Source organism: Drosophila melanogaster, chromosome 3L (assembly GCF_000001215.4).
Source record: "Drosophila melanogaster chromosome 3L".
Classification (NCBI taxonomy): domain Eukaryota; kingdom Metazoa; phylum Arthropoda; class Insecta; order Diptera; family Drosophilidae; genus Drosophila; species Drosophila melanogaster.
The window spans coordinates 16464612-16485641 of record NT_037436.4 but is presented as its reverse complement, the minus strand read 5'-3'; the positions used below and the strand labels follow the sequence as shown (position 1 = coordinate 16485641).

Below are 21030 nucleotides of genomic sequence, written 5' to 3'. Positions count from 1 at the left end.
ACTGTACAGTATGTACTCACCTCCCAGTGGCTGAACATGAGCTGTGGACAGGCCAGGCCAGATGTCTGCTTTCGCATCTCCTGGGCGAAATTGAACGACTCGATCACCGGCAGCAGACAGGTGACCGCGAAGTTGCCGCTGCCCTGGGTCAAATCGCCGGAGAGGATTTTGCCGTGCCGCCGGCCAATTACCGCGTACATTTTACCTGCGAATGATAGAAAAAAGAGATACGTTCTTTGATCAGCTGTTGGTCGTTAGCTAGAAATCGAATTGGAAAAGGTTAAATGGAACAGGGAAAAGGGAAACCACCTCCAACTAACAATGGCCGCCTTTCAGTTGGAGTTGTCGGTTCTGCTTAATGCTCCTATATCGCCAGCTCTTTCTTGTGTTCTTGTATTGTTGTTGTTTTGGCTATTGTTGTTGTTTCTGGCGCGTCTCAAGGTAACTCGTAAACAAATGAAATCTTATCGGGTTTGGCCCATAAAATTGGCGGGCTTTCTGCCGAACCTCGCGCGTTTTTCGCTTGAACTTCCAAGCTGAAGATGGAGATGAAGATCGTTTCCAGGTCTCTCTCGTACTCTCCATATACACTATCTTGGGGCATTCATATTTTTTTTAGAAGAATATTGAAAGGAATAATCACAAAGGAACAACCCAAACAAAAAAAAAAAGACTAACGAAACAGACTTTTTTGAAAACCTCACAAATTGACAATCAAGTTATCAAAGGCACGCCAAAAATACGAAACTTTTTTTTTAACATTGTTACATTACTTTTACATTATAAATGTATTGTAGTATAAAAATTGGTGTTAAATAAACATTACATTTTCTTGCAACTCTCAAGCATGTATTACTATAAAAGTTTATTGATAGACCCAAATCCATTTAAACTTTATGATCTGTAATTACCAAGGTAATTAGCGGTTTATTAGCCGATTTTATAAGCCAGTTCGCCACTAAAGCTTTGTTTCGAAGGGCATTTAAAGCATCGACTTTAAGCTCGATCTTCCTTTTGTGTTAAACTCTTTTCTGGATTCTTCTCCAGTTGTTCTTTTTTTGGCATGCGCTACAAGAATAAGGCCCAAACATGAAACCATGGCAAAAGGAGAAGGTTGAACGATGAAGGCCAGGAGGAGGCGGCGGCCCAAGTCCAGGTCGTTGTGGCTAAGGCAGGAATTAGTTTCCGGTGCCGTAGTAAAAATGACAAAAACAACACGGCGGCAGCAAAAACGGCCGAAAGGATGCAACGGAAGCGGCAAGAGCCGCTTGGCTGCGAAGTCCCCTTTTAATTTTTTGTTATTTTGTTGTATTTTATTTCGTTGTTGCTTTTGCTTTTGCTTTAAGCCAAGCACGCGAGCCAGAGACACCTTGCCATCCGCTCGCTCTCACCAATACAGCCGCGCTTAGTCACAGATGCATCTCACAGATGCGCGCACGCACACAGGCGCAGCAGCAATGGATGCTGCAACCACCAGCGGAAAAAGGCAGCAACAACATGTTCATTCATTCATATCCAGCCCACTCTCTTTCGTGTTCTCTCACGTTCGGACGCTGCCGCTCATGCACTGGGAACAAATTCGGTTGACCAAATATGTGAAAAGACAACAGTGGGTTCAAAAGACTGCTTTGAATACTTTTTGCGTAACACACTTTCTCTTTTAAAGATTTCGTACTACTTATGATTTTACCTCTTTGTTATAAGATAATAACATTTTTTGTTAGATGTACATATTTATTTGATTGAAAATTTATACTACTTTATAAAAATTCTTATACAACCAATATAATAAATAATTACATTTTATTGAATTGAGAATAATAAACAAATTTTTTTTTTTTTTATATTACTATTAATTTCTCTGTTTAATCGAGCATTTTCTCTCAGTGCACAGACACGCACATACCGGCAGCGACGCGAGCAGCGCACTTCTCTGCCGGCTTCAACGGCTCTCGTTCGCCGCGCGCTGTTCGTTTTTGGATTTTCTGTTTGATCAGTTCGAAAAGTGAGTTGGTCGAGCGAACAACGATAGAGCGAGGGCAGAGTAACCGAGGCGATACGATACGATATAATATAGCATCGGTACCATTGGGTATACGTTCCAGGAGCGAAAGAAAAGACGAAAACGAGACGAGACGAAAGGCCACCGGAGACAGCGACGTCGCGGGTGTTAAGTTACTAAATAGCAAACAGAAACTACCGACCACCGACCGATTGCAGTGAATGAAATATCCAATAATTTCGAGTGACATTCGCCACAAATCAATCGATCGTTCGATTTGAAACCTGATTTGTAGAGTTCGTTTCTGCCAGTGTGTGTGTGCATGTAAGCCATGGGTTCTGGGCGAGCGAGTGAGATAGAGCGAGAACACTGATTCGACTCGATTCGATTCGATTCGATTGGATTTGATTCGAATTCAATTACAAAATTCATTGAGTGTCAATTACAAACCGCAAGAAAACAACACGCACGGAGATTCGGAAAGATCCCAAGATCCAAATACAAGATCCAGATCCAGATTCTCGAACATCCAGAGATCCCAGCCAGAGTCAGAGTCATAAATCATGCCTACGACATTGATGTTGCTGCCGTGCATGCTGCTGTTGCTGCTGACCGCCGCTGCCGTTGCTGTCGGCGGCACGCGACTGCCGCTCGAGGTGTTCGAGATTACGCCGACCACATCCACAGCGGACAAGCACAAGAGTCTGCAGTACACCGTCGTCTACGATGCCAAAGATATTTCAGGAGCAGCGGCAGCAACTGGAGTGGCGAGCAGTACAGTGAAGCCCGCCACCGAGCAACTGACCGTTGTGAGCATTTCCTCCACAGCGGCTGCGGAGAAGGATCTCGCCGAGTCGCGGCGACATGCGCGACAAATGTTGCAGAAACAACAGCAGCATCGCAGCATCATCGGCGGCAAGCACGGCGATCGGGATGTGCGCATCCTCTACCAAGTGGGGGTGAGTAGCTAGCAAGTACTAAATTCATTTGATTAGCCTGGCTAATTGCATGTTTGCATTGATCGGTGGGGCTAAGTAAAAAAGCATAAAATAAAACACAAGGTACCAATGAAACCAACAACTGGCAATGGCAGGTTGCATAATGCAGGCAACAACGTCAGCAGACACCTGTTCAACTGGTTGCCATTTGTAAAATGCCCACGCCAGCGGTATCAACGGCAACAGCAGCATCTACACAGAAAACAATATTGATCGATTAGATAATTTCAGTCAAATTAGGGAAAAGCAGATCGGCTAACGGTCTGCCATACCAATTTATCAAAGAACTCTCAAAACAGTCTCTTATCTTCGGATTTGTAGCTTAATCAATTAATCAGTCAAATGTATTATAGCATAGATATATCTTAAATGTCATCGCGCAAGTCAACCTACGATTTCTTTCTCTGCACAGCAGGTTTTGCAATGCAACTTTTTTGGGCTGGGTCCGAGTTTTAGTTCGTTATTTTTACATATTTTTTTGCTTTTGTTCAGAAAACTCTGTCTATATTTAGCAGCCGCCCTATGGCCATTACACTTGACACCCACAAAACCACTATTCATATATCACCATACGCATATGGCACATTTAATTGCAGCGGCCACACTCGCTCTAGATGAAAAATGAAAGTTGTTTGCAGTCGGAGAGCTCAACACATCAACTGATCTGTCGCATTTGATCAATTAAAGTCGCAATTGCCATACAACCGAACGATATGAGCGATACCAAAACCAATTAGCCGGGCGGGTCAAGAGTTCAATGCTGGCTATTCATGACTAAGCCGACGGTACACCAAAAAGTTCTTGCCGTTATCTTTCCCCTTAAATCCGCTACAATGCGAATTCAGATCATAGGTCACCGCGGTTCCATTGTTCTCACTCCCGATCTGGCCATAAATCAAGTGTCCATTGAGAAAGAGAGGGGCTTGGATCGGTCATATATCATGTATCGTATATCTATTATGTCAAATGTCATACGACAGAACACGCCCTGAAAATCGAATTCTTGCTTGATGTTTCTACGAGGCCGAGGCGTGAAGTATCAACCCAATAGTAATCAAAAGCAAAATATTGACAGCATAACCAAGTCAGCCAAAGGGGCATGGCAGCAAAAAGGTTCGACTTAGAAATACCCTTGCAAAGGATCACTAACTAAGTGTGTAATAATCGGCGAGAAATTACCAATGCAAGGAAATTCTTAACTTTCTATCAGTACATGTGTAACAAGTAATAATCATCAAAACATAATCATGGTATAATTTGTAACTTTATAAAAAGCCCAAGCGTATCCTTAAACTTCTCACCCAAGTAGATAATACCATTTTAACCTTCTTTCAAGCCAAGGCGTTATGGTTCGACTTGGTTCATAATTTTTGTAATCCGAATGCATGCAATAAATTTTGGAACGCATATACATATAAAAAAAAGCATAACAAAGCAGCATCACAACACAACACCTTAAATAGACAAACAAAAAATTGAGCAGAGAATTCCTGTTGTTTGGAAACTTGCAATAAAAACGCCTTATTGGAGAATAGAACACAACGGAATAGATCCACAAAAGGCTGTGAATGAGCAGCCGGAAAGAGAGGCAAATAGCCAAATGGAAAGAGACAGGCGCAGGGGAACGAAAGAGACGGAGGGAGGAAGGAGGCTGGGAGCGAGGGAGATGAAAGTTTATAGAAGAAAACAAAAAGTTCCCATGCTTAAAAGCGCTAAACATTCAGTTCCGGTATTTAAAAACGTTTTCAACAGCCACGACTGAGACGGGGATAGAAGGAGACGGCAACAGCGGGGGGAGGGAGGGAGACGGGTAGACGGGGAAGACCTGAATGAAAGAAAATTCATGAATGAAATACGACCACGACGACTACGAGAAGTCGATGATGATGGTCATAATGACGGTGGTACGGTTTGGTATGGTGTGGTATAATGGGTGAAATGGAGGGGAGTCAGGGGCGCGATGCGGTGGTGCATGTGTGAGTGGCTACACTGAGCAAAGTTCTTTAGTGTATTCAATACTTTAAATCGATAAACAACTAGGGGTCCCATAAATAGACATATATAAACATAATACTGAATCTTGGAATATAATCCCATCAAACACATAACATTTGCATATACTAAAATATCCAATGATCGCATTCGTTCATATTTTCTCTCACTGTACACGTGTGTGTGAATGAATGAAAACGTAAACGCTGGATGAGCAGAGCAGCCAGCAAATGCTACGTCAGCGACTTCAACTTCTCGCTTGGCTGGGCAAGTCAATCTATGAATGAATGAATGCCAAAGCGACAGACCGTCCAAATGTATGAATGGATAAAGCCAACAACAATAACAACAAGAACAGCAACTACAGCAACATCAACAGAGATCGGGCAATTTGTTGGCCATATACAAACAGATCAGCCACGCATATTTGGCCTAAACAAGTCGATGTGTGTGCGCGTGGCATGGCCAAAAGCCAAAGAGTTGGGAAAACATCCAAATGGGAAGGGGATTGAAAATGGAATATCAAAAGAGTCTGCCACAAATTCCAATTGACTGAGAAATGTTTAAACAAACCAAGCATACATATGTATATTCCGGCCATTCTGGCTATTTGACCAAGCCAAGTTCTGGTTGCTGCAGTCAGGTGTGAAAATGCTTTATAGGCTACAATCCAAACATAGAAACAAAAGTGGCCAATTGTGCGTTTGCTTAGTGCCGAAAAACGCAATAAATATTTATGAAAATACATGGTTATATAAATCTAAGAAATTTTTGATTTCGACCACACCTCTAATGGTTATTTATGGGATTTTTATGCTAATCAATGTATCCGATATGTTTGACACGATATGACAATTTTGAATTCAACCTTCTTCAAACAAGTTTTTTTGAATTGTTGATCTGATTTTGGTAAATTTATGTTCATGAGTTTATTCACAGAAATCATCAATGGACGTGAGCATCCGATTTCTAGTGAACTTTTCTGTTTTTTTTTGTGATGAGATATTCTTGTGAATGAAATTTTACGCTGGGAACTATCGTTAATTTAATGAAATTTCAACGATTGTTGGGGAACTTCCACGAAACCTTCTAATTGATCAATCACTGACCTGCTGTAGTATCGGTTTCCTTCTGTAGAAATAATAGATCATATCTATGTTTCTTAATTGGCTGATGACTAAATTTATGACGGTTGTGAGAATTCATGAATGTAATGCTTCAAACTTGTAAGAATAAATTCCCTTATGAAGATTCTGTGTGAGGTATCTTTAAACATGTTTAAAAGAAATAATTCCATTAACAAACGAACCCCCTTCTAAAATGAATTTCATCGGAACAATCCAAGCCCAACACTTTAATCCCATAACGAATCGAATCGCGCGCTTCCCTCGATTTCGCATATCATGTTTTCACAAATTCAATCTATGCTTTTTTCTCTGCCATGGAATTTTTGTTATGCTAAATATAGAAATTATTCAATGCGATTCGAAGGCAAAAAAAAATAATAATAATCATAAATAAGACAAACAAATATTGAAAGAGAGTAGACAGCGATGACAACAGCAGAGGCAAAATCAAAAGCAACAATGGATATATATCGGTTAAGTGTGTCTGGATGCCGCAGACGCAGATAGGCGCGTATATAAAAAATATTTGCATAAAAAACAAGCAGCAGGCAACCAACCAACAGCATACCGCAATTATTCACCTAAAAAATGCCCAAGTCTACGATCTCCGAGAGCTCCATTGAGAAAAATGCCCCCCCAACTACAACTACAACAACCTGAGCCAACGGATGCTCGGATACCAAAAAACTAGTTTGCCCACTTTTTTCCCTCGACTTCTTCCTCTTCTACCATATATACTTTGTTGCTGGCGCGCGCGCCAAGTCAACTTTTATAGATACTATATATGTATATATATAAATATATTTTCTCATAAGAGTTAACAAAAAAAAAAAGAGCAATCTAAGTCACAGGCGAAGCTTAAGATACTCTACTATTTAGCTTCAAAACTATATTCTGTAACATTCTGTTCGAATTTTCAAAACCACCTGAAAAAGAAAAGTAGGCGAAGGCCATTGGACTTTCCATGAAAATACTAACTAAAATCGCAATTATTTATTTGTCAGGCATGAGGTCAAAACAAATTTTTGTATCTGCTCCAGATATCCAAAGCATTACGTATAATCTCGTGATATGGCTAATTTATGAGATCTTTCAGCTATAAGGCCAAAATAAATATTTCTATCTCCTCCAGATATCCATTGATATACGTATAATCCCATGATATTGTTGATTTATAAGATCTCTCATTTTGCTGCCCCTATTGTTTGAGTGTCTAAGCTTTGTGCCACTTTTCTATCGCTGGCCAGGCGGAAATGTGGCTTGGAACACTTCCGCTTTTGTTGGCCAAGAAAACAGATAGAGAAAGAGACCTTGTTACAGTTATTGATGGACACGTTCCAATTTCCCAGTTCCCCGGTGGCTAACTGCCGGCTTTTCCGATCGTGTAAGTGTGCTAATTACGTGCCCAAAGGCGCAATTTGTTTACAATAATATCAAAACAAGAAGCAGAGCGAAAAAAAAACTAAAACGATGGCGGGGCAACAAAAAAAAATAAATTAACTATAAATAAGCAAAGGCCAGCAGCGGCGAATGCTCCTCTCCTTCTTTGTTGCTGTATTTCATTCATAAAAACGCGCGCAGACGGCGAGTAAACAACAAATTGGATAAAATGGGTATTGGGTGTATTTACACATCGGGCAGCGGCAGGGTGGGAGGCAATGGGGCGTGGCACTGCGAGTTGCTCATAATTATCAGACAAAAAAAAAAACAAAAAAAAAATTTCAAGCGTTTTGGTGACATTTTGCGCGCTTTTTTTGCAAGTAAAAATTTATGTATGTGTACAGAAATGCGAACAGCCAAAGCCAGTTTACACTAAAAGCCGGGCAACTTTTCATTTAGCTAGCTGGCCCATTCATTCATTCATAAAAATTGCCGCAGCAACATCAACGAGCCATCGGCATTGTAGTCAAGATTTATTTATTTGGCGGCAAGCGCGTAAAAGGAGCCAACAGCACAACGGCAACCAAGTTGCAGCAGCAACATCTGAAGTAGCAACAACAGCAAACTGCAGCAGCAGCAACATGTTTATAGCCCGCCATATAGTCGGCAACATTTTGCGGTTGTCTTATTTCTTTTTGGCCAAGGCAACAATTACAATGGCCAGAAAGCCGCAGCAAAAAAAAAGCCACAAACAACTATGCCACGTTGTTGCTGAATGAATGAATGAATGAATTACTTTTTTCCGTTCCGTTGTGGCAGCAACAGCAACAGCAGCAGCGCCAGCAAAAGCAGCAACATCAGCAGCTGAGACTGATTGTGGTCGGGTATTGGGTATATGGAGTTGGGTATTGGGCATGGGGATGTGAATGTGGATGAGGATGTGGATGTGGTTAGTGGATGGATGTCCGTGTGCGTAGACGTTCATTAATTGTGACGATCAACAAGCTACGCAAAAATCAAGCAGCAACAAAAAGGGGAAGTTGCTGATGTTGTTTGTTGCTGCTTCAGCTGCAATTGGCTGCCGCGCAGAGAAACCAGTTTCCCAGCTATACCCTGAACAATCCTTGACAAACAACGGGGAGTACTACGATTTTGCAATGAGCTTTAGCAGGAAGGCACACAAATATTATTCAGAATTACTAAGGAGTTATTTTATATCAACTATACTTTCCTTATATTGTTAGAACATGCTTATCATTACATAGAACTATGCTCTTAAAATATAAATATATTATTTTTTGTAAAATAAAATGGTTATAAAAAATATGAATACTTGGGCAATAGACTTTTTCTACGAATTTCCAAATTATTAATGGTTTGCACTTAACTGTAAGAGTATCTACAATTCTTTAACTGCCGCTTTGGTTAACATTCTTATAATTTTTCTGCTGTTGTCTGTTGGCTTTTGCCCGCTTCCTTTTGGAATTTCTACTGTTTTATGAATGAAAATGTTTTTTCCCTGCTTGTTTGCGGTTGGGGCATGCTTCCGTTAAGGCAGTCCAGAAAAAAAAACGAGAGAAAAACAGGCAGGCAAAAGTGGCACGGTCAGTCTGCGTGCCCCGGGCAATTCCTGGACTTGCCTATGCAAAGCAAAGTATTATTATATATATGTATATATATAAATTCATCGCTTTTTTTTTTTTTTTGAAGAGCCGGCAGTACACAAATCTTTTCTACTTCCGGCTTGGGATGAATCTCTCTAAGAGCTCGCGCTGGCCTGAGAGTTTTCACTGGAATTCTCTGGGACTCGAACTCGGACGCAGACTTGGAATCGGAAGACAGATAGTGACCTAACAACTTCCGTGTTACTTCCGCTTCTTCGGCCCCATCTTCCACTTCCGTTTCTAGCAATTTTAATTGAATTTTCGTGTAAACACACTGACTTAGGCAGTATATATATATATATATCTTGACCAGAAACTGGAATGGAAACCGATGCTGAGCCGGCATACTTCCGCTTACTTCGGCCACATGACGACGCCAGATTGCATAATTCCCTAGCCCAAAAAAAAAAAAAAAAAATAAAACCGAGAGAAAAGAATAACCCAAAATCGAGTAGGAGTAGGAGTACGGGTAAGGGGGCGGGGGAAGTAGAAAAAAAACAATGTGGAAAAGGAAATGTATAGAAAAATCATTAACGCACAGACAAAAGATAACAGAGGGTACCAGGGGATAGGATATAGCGGAGACTACCTGATGGAAACACACTTGTGGCAGGCGGCAGGCTGCTGCCATCCATCCGTCTCGTCTAACGGTTGGAAAATCGGAAAAATCGGAAAATCTCCGGCCCGGACGTTGATCGTCGTGTGTGCGTCAACGCCCTCATGGGAACCAAAAAACCCACGAATGAATTACGGGGCGGCGGGGGAAAAAACTCAACCAACTGTTGCCGCTGCACCGGGAAAACAGAGCCCAGACATCTTCCGTTTGTTGTGTGGAAATTTATGTCATTGATTGTCCTTTAGTTAGGCTGTTATTGATAGCACACCAGATGGGGCGAGAATGCGCAATACAATGCCGAGAGCAGGTGCTCTCGATACTTGGCCCTATTTTGCCAAAGTCATAGTCAGGTTCTTGTGAATGCAGGCATTTCTGTACACAGGTGAATCAAATATGGATTCATCAAGCTCCTCAATCACATTAATAGAGGAAATATCATAGACTTATATAACTATAACATTACTTTTACCTTTAAAGTTCCATCAAATTCTTGAGCTCTTAAAACACAATTTATGGCAATATAAATAGTTGAGACGAACCTTCTACACAGATTGTTCCTGAAACGATTTAAGTCCCTTTAAGACCCTCCAAATTGGCACCACTGCCTCGTGCAACTGAAGACACCTCACTTCCGCTGCGTGGAATGGCATTCCCGGCATTCAGGCAGCCACATGAGGCATGACAGCAATGACGCTAGAAGTAGCTCCAAGAATTCCATTGTGGGGAATCCCCCCTGCCAGCCCAGCCCCTACCCATCGAGCCATTCACTCCCCCTTTTGGAGGTGGAGGTTGTGTGCGGGGTTAATTTGATTCAATTAAAGAGATGGAATGGGAGAAGGGTTCCCTTTTTTTGCAGGCGGCTTTCATTGAAATCAAAAGTCACAAAAGTTTGTCAATGCTTGCCGCATCACGTTGCATGCGTCCAGCTGCTGGTGGAAAAAAAAAGCTGTTGGTTTGGGAAATGGTGCCAGCTTGGGGGGGGGGGGGAGGTTTGCAGGGCAAAGAGGAAAAACTCTTTCATTGTCTTTGGCGCGTTCTCAACTTCCGTTGGCACTGCACTTTGACACATGAGGCTAATTGTTTGACTGCTTGGGGAGCGGTACACGCGTGCTGCTGATGGAGATCGAGCAAATTATAAAGTGTGGCAGCAGCTTGGACCCCCCCCCTCCAAGTCCACCCAACTCCCCGCCACATCACCTTCTTTGGGGAGCTGCTAAACCGGAAATCCGGTTGCCTTCTCTCCCTCTTCTCGCCGCCTTTCTTGTGTTTGCTTTTTCCCTCGCTTTTTGTGTTGGCTTGGCAAAACTTTTACTACTCTTCCAGCTTCTTCGCCAGCACAGAAACTTTCGTCTTGTTTACAAGTTCCTTCTACTCGTGCACAAAAAAAAAAAAGAGTAGCCTCATGTTATTTGGAACTATTTAGAGGCGATTCGAAATTAATCAAATTCCAGGAAAAAGGTTTATTATAAATGTAGGACTGTCAAAAGGTGCCTTAGAATATTTGGTATTTAATTGGCAACAGAAGTATTGATAATCTATAAATATTTATGGAAATATCTTCGTTATCACTTAAAGAATGAAGACCTACTCAAATTTGTACCAATGCCAGGTGCTTTAAAATCCAATTTAAACCTAAAACAGCATAACATATTTCTTTGCGTGCACCTATTGTGAGATGCTCAGAGATGATCTGATGGCATTGGAATGCCGATGAAGCATGTCTGCTTTGATATGCTGCCCCTGCCCTGTGATTTGCTTATCAATATGTAAAAATTTATACGAATAACGGTGATGTCTTTGAAGTGCCATTTCCCGACACAACAACACATGAAGACAAAAACAAAAAACAGAGAGAAAAAATTCACTGAATGGGGGGAAAGAAATCTCAATAAACATGCTCGAATTTCAAAGAATTTCTCACGCTGCTTACTCAACGGATCCCCCTTGGAACTCCACTTCTGGCATATCCTGTCAGGGGTGGATTAACAATGGCCTCATAGCTCTGGCCCCCCCTCTCGGAATCGAAAAAGAATCTCAGCAATGCCCGAAGCTTCTGCTTGAAATATGAATAATCAGAGTGCAGGACAAACGCGTCGCCCGTCGAAAGGGTTAAGGACTTCGGCAGGTGCTGCATTTGAAACTGGGTCAAAAATGCGTGGGAAATGGGGGAGCGAGTGAAGAAAAAAGGAAGTTCCGGAAGCAGCATTATAAAAAAAAATCAGGAAGTAAATACAACTAATAAAGTGTATAAGGAAGGCAGGCAGACGACATCCGGAGCAGAGCGAGACGGAGAAACAGTAGGGAATTGTCATAGAGAACTACGGTTCAATTGAGCAAAAAGGTAAAAGGTCAGGCAACCTGTTCCGGGGACTCACTTCCGCTTCGTCCACGGCTAATCCCTTTTTGAATACGCTGCAGTTTAAGTGTGTAAGTGCGAGTCTGAGTGTGCGTGTGCACTTACTTATTTACTTCCTCCGTCAGTTGCACTAAATCACTTCCGGACTTCCGGTATGCGCTCTCCCGAAAAAACAAAAAACTAAAGGAAGGACCTCAAGGAATGACCCTAAAGAGCTCAGGTAGCAGCAGGTGCAAGCCGAAGAAACCCAAAAATAATTTGAATAAAAATCAAGAAAAAAGTGGAAAGAGATAGTGGAGCGAGGGAAATGAAATTGAAACCAAACAAAAGGCGAAAACCCTCGACAAAAAGGGATAACAAAAAATGAACAGAAGAAAAAAAAAACACAAGGTGCGCGACAGTTCCACTTAAAAAATTGATTGCTTTCGATAATTTCATTGGAAACCTGTTGTTGTCGCTGTTCTTACTGTCAAGCATCACTAACAATAAAATCGAATGATAGAACGTATCAGGCTCTGGAGTGGCATCCTCGAAAAGCACCCATCGGTTGCTAGTTGTTGGTTTTTATGTTACGACCAGGACACAACACAATGCATAAGTTTTTATTGGATCCCAACTTGGGCGAACGCAACAACGTAGCCCAACTTTTTGGGACTCCCACTCTCTGAACGAGTATTGGGGAATTCAATTAATGAAATGTATTTGTTGGGGAGCAAACAAACAAACAAACAAACAAACAAGCAAACACGACACCAACGATATCCTCCAGTTTGGACCTACTTTAGTCGTCTCAGTTATGTTAATCAAGTTGCCATCATTGTGTTGACACAATCCTCTATTATCGAAGGGTTCTAAGTAATCCAGTCTCTGGAAATTGCCTTTACGGTTTGTTTATCATATGGTAATTTGGCAAATAATCAAGCGAAGCATCAAGAGGATAATAAAAGGCTTTTTAGGTCTAAAATCAAATCCTAAACATATTAAATTTCATTGATTTTTCAAGTGTTTTAGCTACGCTTTAAGGAAATTGATATTCCTTATATATAATATATTCTTGCTTAATTACAAACTAAGGTTTCCTTACCAGTTAAAGTACATGTTTCTAACCGATTTCCATAATTATCTTTTAAAGGACTCTGAGGAGGATTTGCCCGTCTGTGCACCGAATGCAGTTTGTTCCAAGATCGATCTATACGAAACCCCATGGATCGAGCGACAATGTCGTTGTCCTGAATCGAATCGCATGCCCAACAATGTGATCATCCATCATCACAGTCATTCCTCGGGATCGGTGGATTCCCTGAAGTACAGGAACTACTACGAAAGGGAGAAGATGATGCAGCACAAGCGAATGCTGTTGGGTGAATTTCAGGATAAGAAATTCGAAAGTCTGCATATGAAGAAGCTGATGCAGAAACTGGGCGCCGTCTACGAGGATGATTTGGATCATCTGGACCAGTCGCCGGACTATAATGACGCCCTGCCCTATGCGGAGGTGCAGGACAATGAGTTTCCCAGGGGATCGGCGCACATGAGGCATTCCGGGCACCGAGGATCCAAAGAGCCTGCAACCACATTCATTGGCGGCTGTCCCAGCAGTTTGGGCGTTGAAGATGGCCACACCATTGCCGATAAGACTAGGCATTACAAAATGTGCCAGCCGGTGCATAAGTTGCCAGTTTGCACGTAAGTTTGAATATGATACCAACGTTTAAAGTACAGGTTTCTAATTGAAATATTTTTCTTTTCTTACAGACACTTCCGTGACTACACTTGGACTTTGACAACAGCAGCCGAGTTGAATGTGACGGAGCAGATAGTCCATTGTCGGTGTCCCCGGAATTCGGTGACATACTTGACCAAGAGGGAACCCATTGGCAATGGCAGTCCAGGCTACAGATATCTGTTTGCCTGCTCTCCCCTGACGGTGGGTTTTACATGGAATATCTCTTTTAAAATGCATGGTTATAATGTACATTTTTTTCGTTTATACAGCGTCTTCGCTGTCAGCGAAAGCAACCGTGCAAATTGTTCACGGTGCGAAAGCGCCAGGAGTTCCTGGACGAGGTCAACATTAACTCGTTGTGCCAGTGCCCCAAAGGACACCGCTGTCCCAGTCATCACACGCAATCCGGCGTGATAGCCGGCGAGAGTTTTCTGGAGGACAACATACAGACATATTCCGGTTACTGCATGGCCAACGATTGAGTGCATCGCCCAGGGGATCATTCCACACATAATATATATAGAATACACTTTGTAAAGGAAGATAGAGTTGAGCGGAGGAGCAACAGCTACTATATAGATATCGACTGAGCCAATTGAGTCTCGCCAAGTTACCAACTAATGAACTAATGAGAAGGGAAAAACGAACAGATACCAGCTAGGAACTTAAAATGCACTTCCACACAGATCATTTTGAAGTTTTTCAGAAAAAGAGAGAGAGAGAGAGAGCGTGTTTCTTTTGCTACCAAATTTTGGTCATAAAACGTATGATATAAATATTTAATTAGTTTTAAGCATCGATATGTGCGCAGTTTGTTATACAAATAATTTGTAATGAATATTTATGAAAACAAGAGCAAAACCTGCAACGAAGGAGGGCACTCCACTATGTAATATAGCAACAAACTATACTCGTAAACTAACCCGCATAAATTGTATATATCTTTAATATATGTTTAACGAAAACAGTTTCGGTTATAATTTAAACGGAAATTACGCGGAGCAACGCAGCAAACGTCAAAGAGCAGGATGTGCCAAATGTTCAGATGGGGTGCACTTAGTTAACGTAAGGATGTATCATTGAATAATTCATAGCGAAGGCAGTTTGAAACTGTGGCAACTCTGGCAGCTATTTTAGTGCAATTTTTGTGACGCCTTCACAGCCACTTCTCCGGAATTTGAGCAAGTAAATTAGAAATTAATTTAGAAATTGCGCAAAGGCTTTTAACTAAACGTATAGTAACCACCATGACTCCTCCTCTTCCCACTAAATTATGCATATGTACATCGATTTAAGGAACAAGATTTTGTTTATCTTAAAACGAGCAACGAAATTTGGCGATGTTTCGGTTTAAACACTTTGTAAAAAGTCAAAAATAAACATTAATTTATGAACAAATGTCTGTGAAGGTCTTTATTATTTATGTCATTTGCAACTATTTATTTTGAACCAACATTCAACTAGATAAACCCTCTAAGAGGGCTTTAATAATGCCTGTTTATTTGGTGTGTTGTTTTGTACACATACTTTTGGGGATGCTTGTGCTGCTCAAGAATATTGCCTACTTCTAGGCTTATGACTTGGCAAAACGACAAATTATGTATTAAACGTAATGTAAAGTAACAAACGTAAACAACTTTGGAATAACTAGGATTTAGAAACCAAAAATTGATTATTAACATTAAAATTAAAGATCTTAAACCCGCTAGAAAACCCATTGTTGTTCATTACAATATTAATAAATAGATATATAGGTCTATATGCAACTGCAGATAGCTGTAGTGCACTAATTAAGTATTCTCAAAAAAAGAAGTTCCATTAAAGGTGGTTAAAAACCAGCAATGGAAAATCCTCAGACATTACGTCAATCAGAAAAGCGAATGAAACCAATTATAACGCCATCAAATTACATTTCATGCTAATAACAGACAATTACAGAACTCGGGACTTGCTGGCTTAATTCTTGACCAAATTGCCACATGCCGTTTGCCTCCTTATGCATCCATCAAAATTATTCAACCGCAGAAGTGCTTCGGTTTCCTCTCTTTCTCTAAACTCTGCTCAAGCAAAAACAATTAAAACTAAGGCAAATGCAACCGTAGAAGCCAAAAGCCAAAGCCAAAAGCTTAAGCAGCTGAAAATGCAAATCATTGGACCAATGTTGATTAGAAAGCAGATGGAAATGGCGGCGCCAGAAAAAGAAGAAGTCAAGACCCGTCATATAATTAAATAAATACCTCAAAATGCTGCAGAGTTGGAGCATCGGATGTTGCCTTGGCCACAAATTCAATTACCAACCCGACCATCCATAAAAACAAGGCAACACAAAAAATTATCAAGAATTATGTTTTGCTTAGAAAAAAGCAAATATGTTTGCCACCGAAAGAAGAAGGTGTAAAAATATACAGTGCGAAAAGCCAAGCCAAACCATAAAAAACGCTCACAAAAAGATGAGTACTTTTTTTTTTATGACCATTACCGGAAGAAGTCGGAGCATGGGAGAAATATGCCATCATCTCTATGAGATTGCGGCGAATGCATAAAGCGGATTTGTTTATTAAGCATACTAAGATCCTCGAAATCGTTTACTGTGCCAACTAATTAGCCAAAGATCTTTTTGAAAAGTGCCCCCGGGGGGATTGGATAGGGTATTGGTAAGAAGCCGCCACAGTTGCAGGCCCATATAGCCACATGAAAACGGACAGAATGGGCACAGTTGGTAGACAGTTTATAGCATTAGCCCCTTAACAAGACCCAACAACCCACCGAACGAACTCACTTACAGACACTTAAAAACTTTAATTAGAGTTTAAGGAGCTTGGTTGAACATTTTTTCATTAGGCTGACTATGAAATTCACTCACTTTTAGCCAACTGAACGAACAGGCACAGACACCGAAATTGCCAACAGTTAGCCGTAGAAATAATTCATTGTCGCCCATTCCTCCCCACATTGTCCTCAATCTCGATCTAAGGTCGGCAATTTTCACTTCACCATGAGATTCTTGTCCCCAGAATCCGATTCATTTTGGCCCAGTAAAAGTTGAAACATGGCCAATAGAAAGTAAACGAGCTAGTGAATGTTCTCAAATAACCTAAATCATTTGGTTTATTTTTTAGTCTTAAATAACATTAAGTAAATATACTTTTCACATACAACAATAGTAGCCAAGTGAATCTCTACAGTACTCAAGTAGCGATTCCCCAAATCATCGATCAACGAAATTCCTGAGTAATGATTATTTTGGCGAAAGTTTCATCACCCATCAAAACGCAGCGGGTCGAGTTGACTGACTTTGCTACTGTTGCACAGGTGGCGTCGATAACTAATTATTTCCACTCACCTTTCAGCAGCGAAGGAGGCAAAGAGCTGCTAAGGTGTCTGCATTTTCCATATTAATGAGCCATCATCATCGTTGACCGAGTATCTTCAACTCGCCCGCCCCCTTAAAAATCGTTGGGATACTAAGCCCCGGAGCTCGGATTCCCGGCCATATATTGATTGATTGGCTTTGATTATTGGCCGGACAGCCGATGGCTTAAATTTGCATGGCAAAAGCGACGTAGGGAGTTGGTTATTGGTTGCAGGGTTTTTAAGTTATTGGATCCCAGATTTATATGCATCATTAGAAAATGCCAGCACACTGCTTCTGCTTCTTCTCTTTCACTGCTCGTAACTTTCTTTCGCATCATTAAAATGAACAACAACAAATTGGGCGCAAGACAAAAAAATAATACCAAGAACTGTCCACAAATATCAAGAGTCCGAAAACAAAGTTGCATGTCTTGAAGGAAAAACTTATTTAGGCACTGGGAAAAAAAGATCGTTAACTTGGTTTATTTTAAGTAACATTTTGAAAGTCTGGATTTTCTTATAGATAGACAAAATAAGTTTACAAATATATAACTATAGTTTTTATCCCTTGTTTTAGCTTTCATGGTGCATTTAAAAGTTTAACGAAAAAGAAACTGCAAGTGATATGTAAAATGATATAACACATAAAAAAAAACTAGATTGCTATCTAAATTTTCCCAGTGCGTTACTAAATTTCTTTCGTGTCCGAAAAATTTCTTCATTTGCGGGTCACTAATTAGACGCGATTTGTTGGCCCGAACCGACATGCAATCTCGCCCAAGAGGAAGGCGCCCCCCAAATGGCAGAGGATGGGGGAAAAAAGGGGGGAGTTGGTAAGAGTTGGCCCTTTAAATGGCCAACATTTGCATAATTATGAGTTGTTGGTGGAAGGTGCTTATGCAGCTCAATGAATTTAATTGATCAACATTAGGCTGGGGATTCTGGCTCTTATCAATTTGGCCTGAGAGAAACGAGAAATGAGTGGAAAAACAGTAGCGATGAGCTCACTCAAATATAATTATTCTTAATATATACATTTACCGCATTGGGTACTTCTTTGCGGCTATTTCACCGTTTTTTTTGTTTTTTTTTTATTTCTTACTTCACCCATACAGGAAGCACTCAGGTGAAGATTTCACCTGTTGCTTAGAAAGTGAAATTTGTGGATTTCAGTTTTTCATTTCTATTTCTGCTTGCTTTGGCGCTGTGAGATAATTCAAATGCGATAAGACATTAATCAATGCAATTAGCGATACAATTGCTTATTGATATCCGTTCGCTGTGGATTTTTCGGCTGGACAAATTTCCACAGATCTTAATGGCATTTTAATGGGAGCAGGGTGAAAGTTTATCGATTTATTTTTTGGCAGCCACGCGAGGAAAATCTGTGATATGCAAAAAGTTAAATAAAACAACAAGACAAAACAAAAATAGCGTTTCCTAATGGCGAATCCAGACAATGCAATAAACTGCAACAATAAAGCAATAACAGTAACAATAACAATAATTGTAATAGCCAAAGTGCAGTGCCAAGTCATCGCCGATTCAAATGGAGATGGAAATGGAAATGGTTTTGAAGATGTGGAGATGGAAGTGCAGGCGATGCTAGCGATGCTGGCGTTGCAGGTGAGGTGCGGCCGCAAAACGAAAGCCGTAAGATACAGAGATCCAAGATACAAATCATGCATTACAATGGGTAAAGGCGAAGCCACATGCATTGAAATTGAAAGTAACACACGACTGTAGCTTGATGATGATTTTCTAATTGCACAAAAGCCAAGATGACTCAAGTGCCTCAACTCCGTGCATCTTGGCGCATTTTCCCGAAAGGTGTTAAGTATGCAAATGACGAGCAGCTCTCGAGTTAACATCTCTAACTCAAAAGAAGAAGGAAACAAAAAAAAAAAAGAAAAAAACTAGGCAGTCATGTTGTAATATTTACAACCAAACCCGTGTGTGGGCGGGGTCAGCAGCGCGCCTTTTTGGCCCAAAAGCGAGTGGTAAAAGTGGGCAGCGATTTTGACCCCACTGCCTTAAAAGCGGCAGCAGATTCGCATCTTTCAGATACTTTTACATGTACTTTCTCTACTTAGACTCTGGCTGGTATCGCACAATTTTTTTTTTTTTTTTTGCCTTTTCTCCTCCGCCTTTTAGGCCGCACCTAATCGGAATTTTGTGCGCCGGCGTAGAGGAGGTGGATCCGGAGGAGGAGGAGGTGAACCCAAGATCACCGGAGATCAGTGGCAGCGACAACGCTTTGATGTTGTAATTAACTTTCATTAGACTAAGCAAACAGCTCCGAGAATTGCAAGCCACAAAAAAAAAAAATTATCGCAAAATCGTTGGTAAAAACTGAAAGAAATCTCTTCAAATTTGGAACTTCCGTAAGCGAATCTCGTATTTAGGTATTAAGTTTGGGTTTTATCTTCAGGCCGCTCGTGCTTTTTGGCTTTTTTTTTTTGCACTTCCAGGTAGGCAAAGGCAAACTAAATTTCACTTTCGCTACACAATATCAACAGCGATTTAAGTGTGTGCTATATTTAAGTATTTACTTGGCCAACAGTACACAAAGTGAGCTCAACAAAAGGCAAATAAACTTTGGCCAGAAATACCCAGCAAGTGCAAAAAGTGTTTATCGGTTTAGTTGTCTTTTGTAACCAAGGGCAGCTTTATAGAGTTAATAGAATTAAGTACGTATTTTATTCCTTTTTTGGTATTTAAAGCATTCAGAAATTATGACTCGGTTTCTGGTAGTTAAAACGTGTTCGTAGTTTAAATGTTCTTAATGCTAATTGTATAACAGTAATGGGTTTAGACCATTTCTATCGGATCGAATCAGTTGATGACAATAAAAAGGTATCTTCCAGTCGAAAGCTAGATTAAAATACCTCTTTTTCTCCCAACTTTTATTTACCTTTTTTCAACTATTTCTCTTTTGGTCATGCGAATTCGTTGCCAAGGCGCGTTGATTGTTTTTCTTCCCCCCGCCGCCGGCCATCGCACCAAACCCTTGCCGAAAAAGCTCGGAAAAAAGGTGGCCAAAAAAAAAAAAGACAAACGATCCATGGGAAAGCCGCAAAAGGCAGATTCAAATGAGATGCGGAGTGTCTTGAAGTATTTGCCTTGATTCCGCTCAATTGGCAATTTCGGAAAGAAAGTCCCCCATGCGCGACCAAAATGCGAGTCCGAGTGCCAGAATCCCGCTGAGCTGCAGTTTTTGGCCAAGCGAAGCCACTTGGCCAACTACTTGACTACCCGACGATCGTGTCCAAGTGGCCTGCTGAGTAATTAATGATACGAACCCCGAGGTATCTTCACCCACTAGCTCTTCTACTCTTCTAATTAAATAAACAAAATGAGTGGTTGCGAAAATGTTTGCCAAAAAACCACTGGGAGATAAGCCAATAAGCTTTTTTGTAATTAAAAAGAAACTTTCCATTTTAGATAAAGTTTAAGCAATATAATCAACCAAAATGGTTCCAAAGTCTTAACTTACCGGAAAAATAGGGTCGGAGAAAATAAACTGAAATTTAAATCAGTTATATAAACTAGTCAACTTGCAAATGAAATATTGTTTTGTAATATGTTGTATGTAACTTAACATCAGCTTCAGCTAGTTTATAGGCCAACTTAAAAACTTAAAAAAAAAAATGAAGAAGATATATATGCAAGTTTGACGTTTACTTTCCTTTTCAAAAGGCAAATTTAAGAACGAGTGGGAAAAAATCACTCGAGGAAAATCAAATTAATGGAAAAAATATCCATTGACAGCGGCGGCTGGCAGAGAAGAAGAAAAATAGAAAGAGCACCGTTGG

General features: G+C 40.7%; 2 protein-coding genes across 2 annotated transcripts in view; one reads left to right on the top strand and one right to left on the bottom strand.

Moving 5' to 3' along the window:
* The window catches only part of CG33158 (uncharacterized protein), a 76964-nt gene that overhangs the window by 10919 nt on the left and 45015 nt on the right, over positions 1-21030 (bottom strand). Inside the window, exon 4 of the mRNA NM_176337.2 lies at positions 21-205. Within this exon, the coding sequence (NP_788515.1) occupies positions 21-205 (185 nt within the window). The remainder of the gene's footprint in view (positions 1-20; positions 206-21030) is intronic.
* Positions 1992-15256, top strand: aos (argos). The gene is made up of 4 exons (NM_079383.3): positions 1992-2961; positions 13268-13821; positions 13891-14062; positions 14131-15256. Exons 1-4 carry the CDS (start codon positions 2566-2568, stop codon positions 14341-14343), a joined length of 1335 nt encoding a protein of 444 aa, NP_524107.2. The 5' UTR covers positions 1992-2565; the 3' UTR covers positions 14344-15256.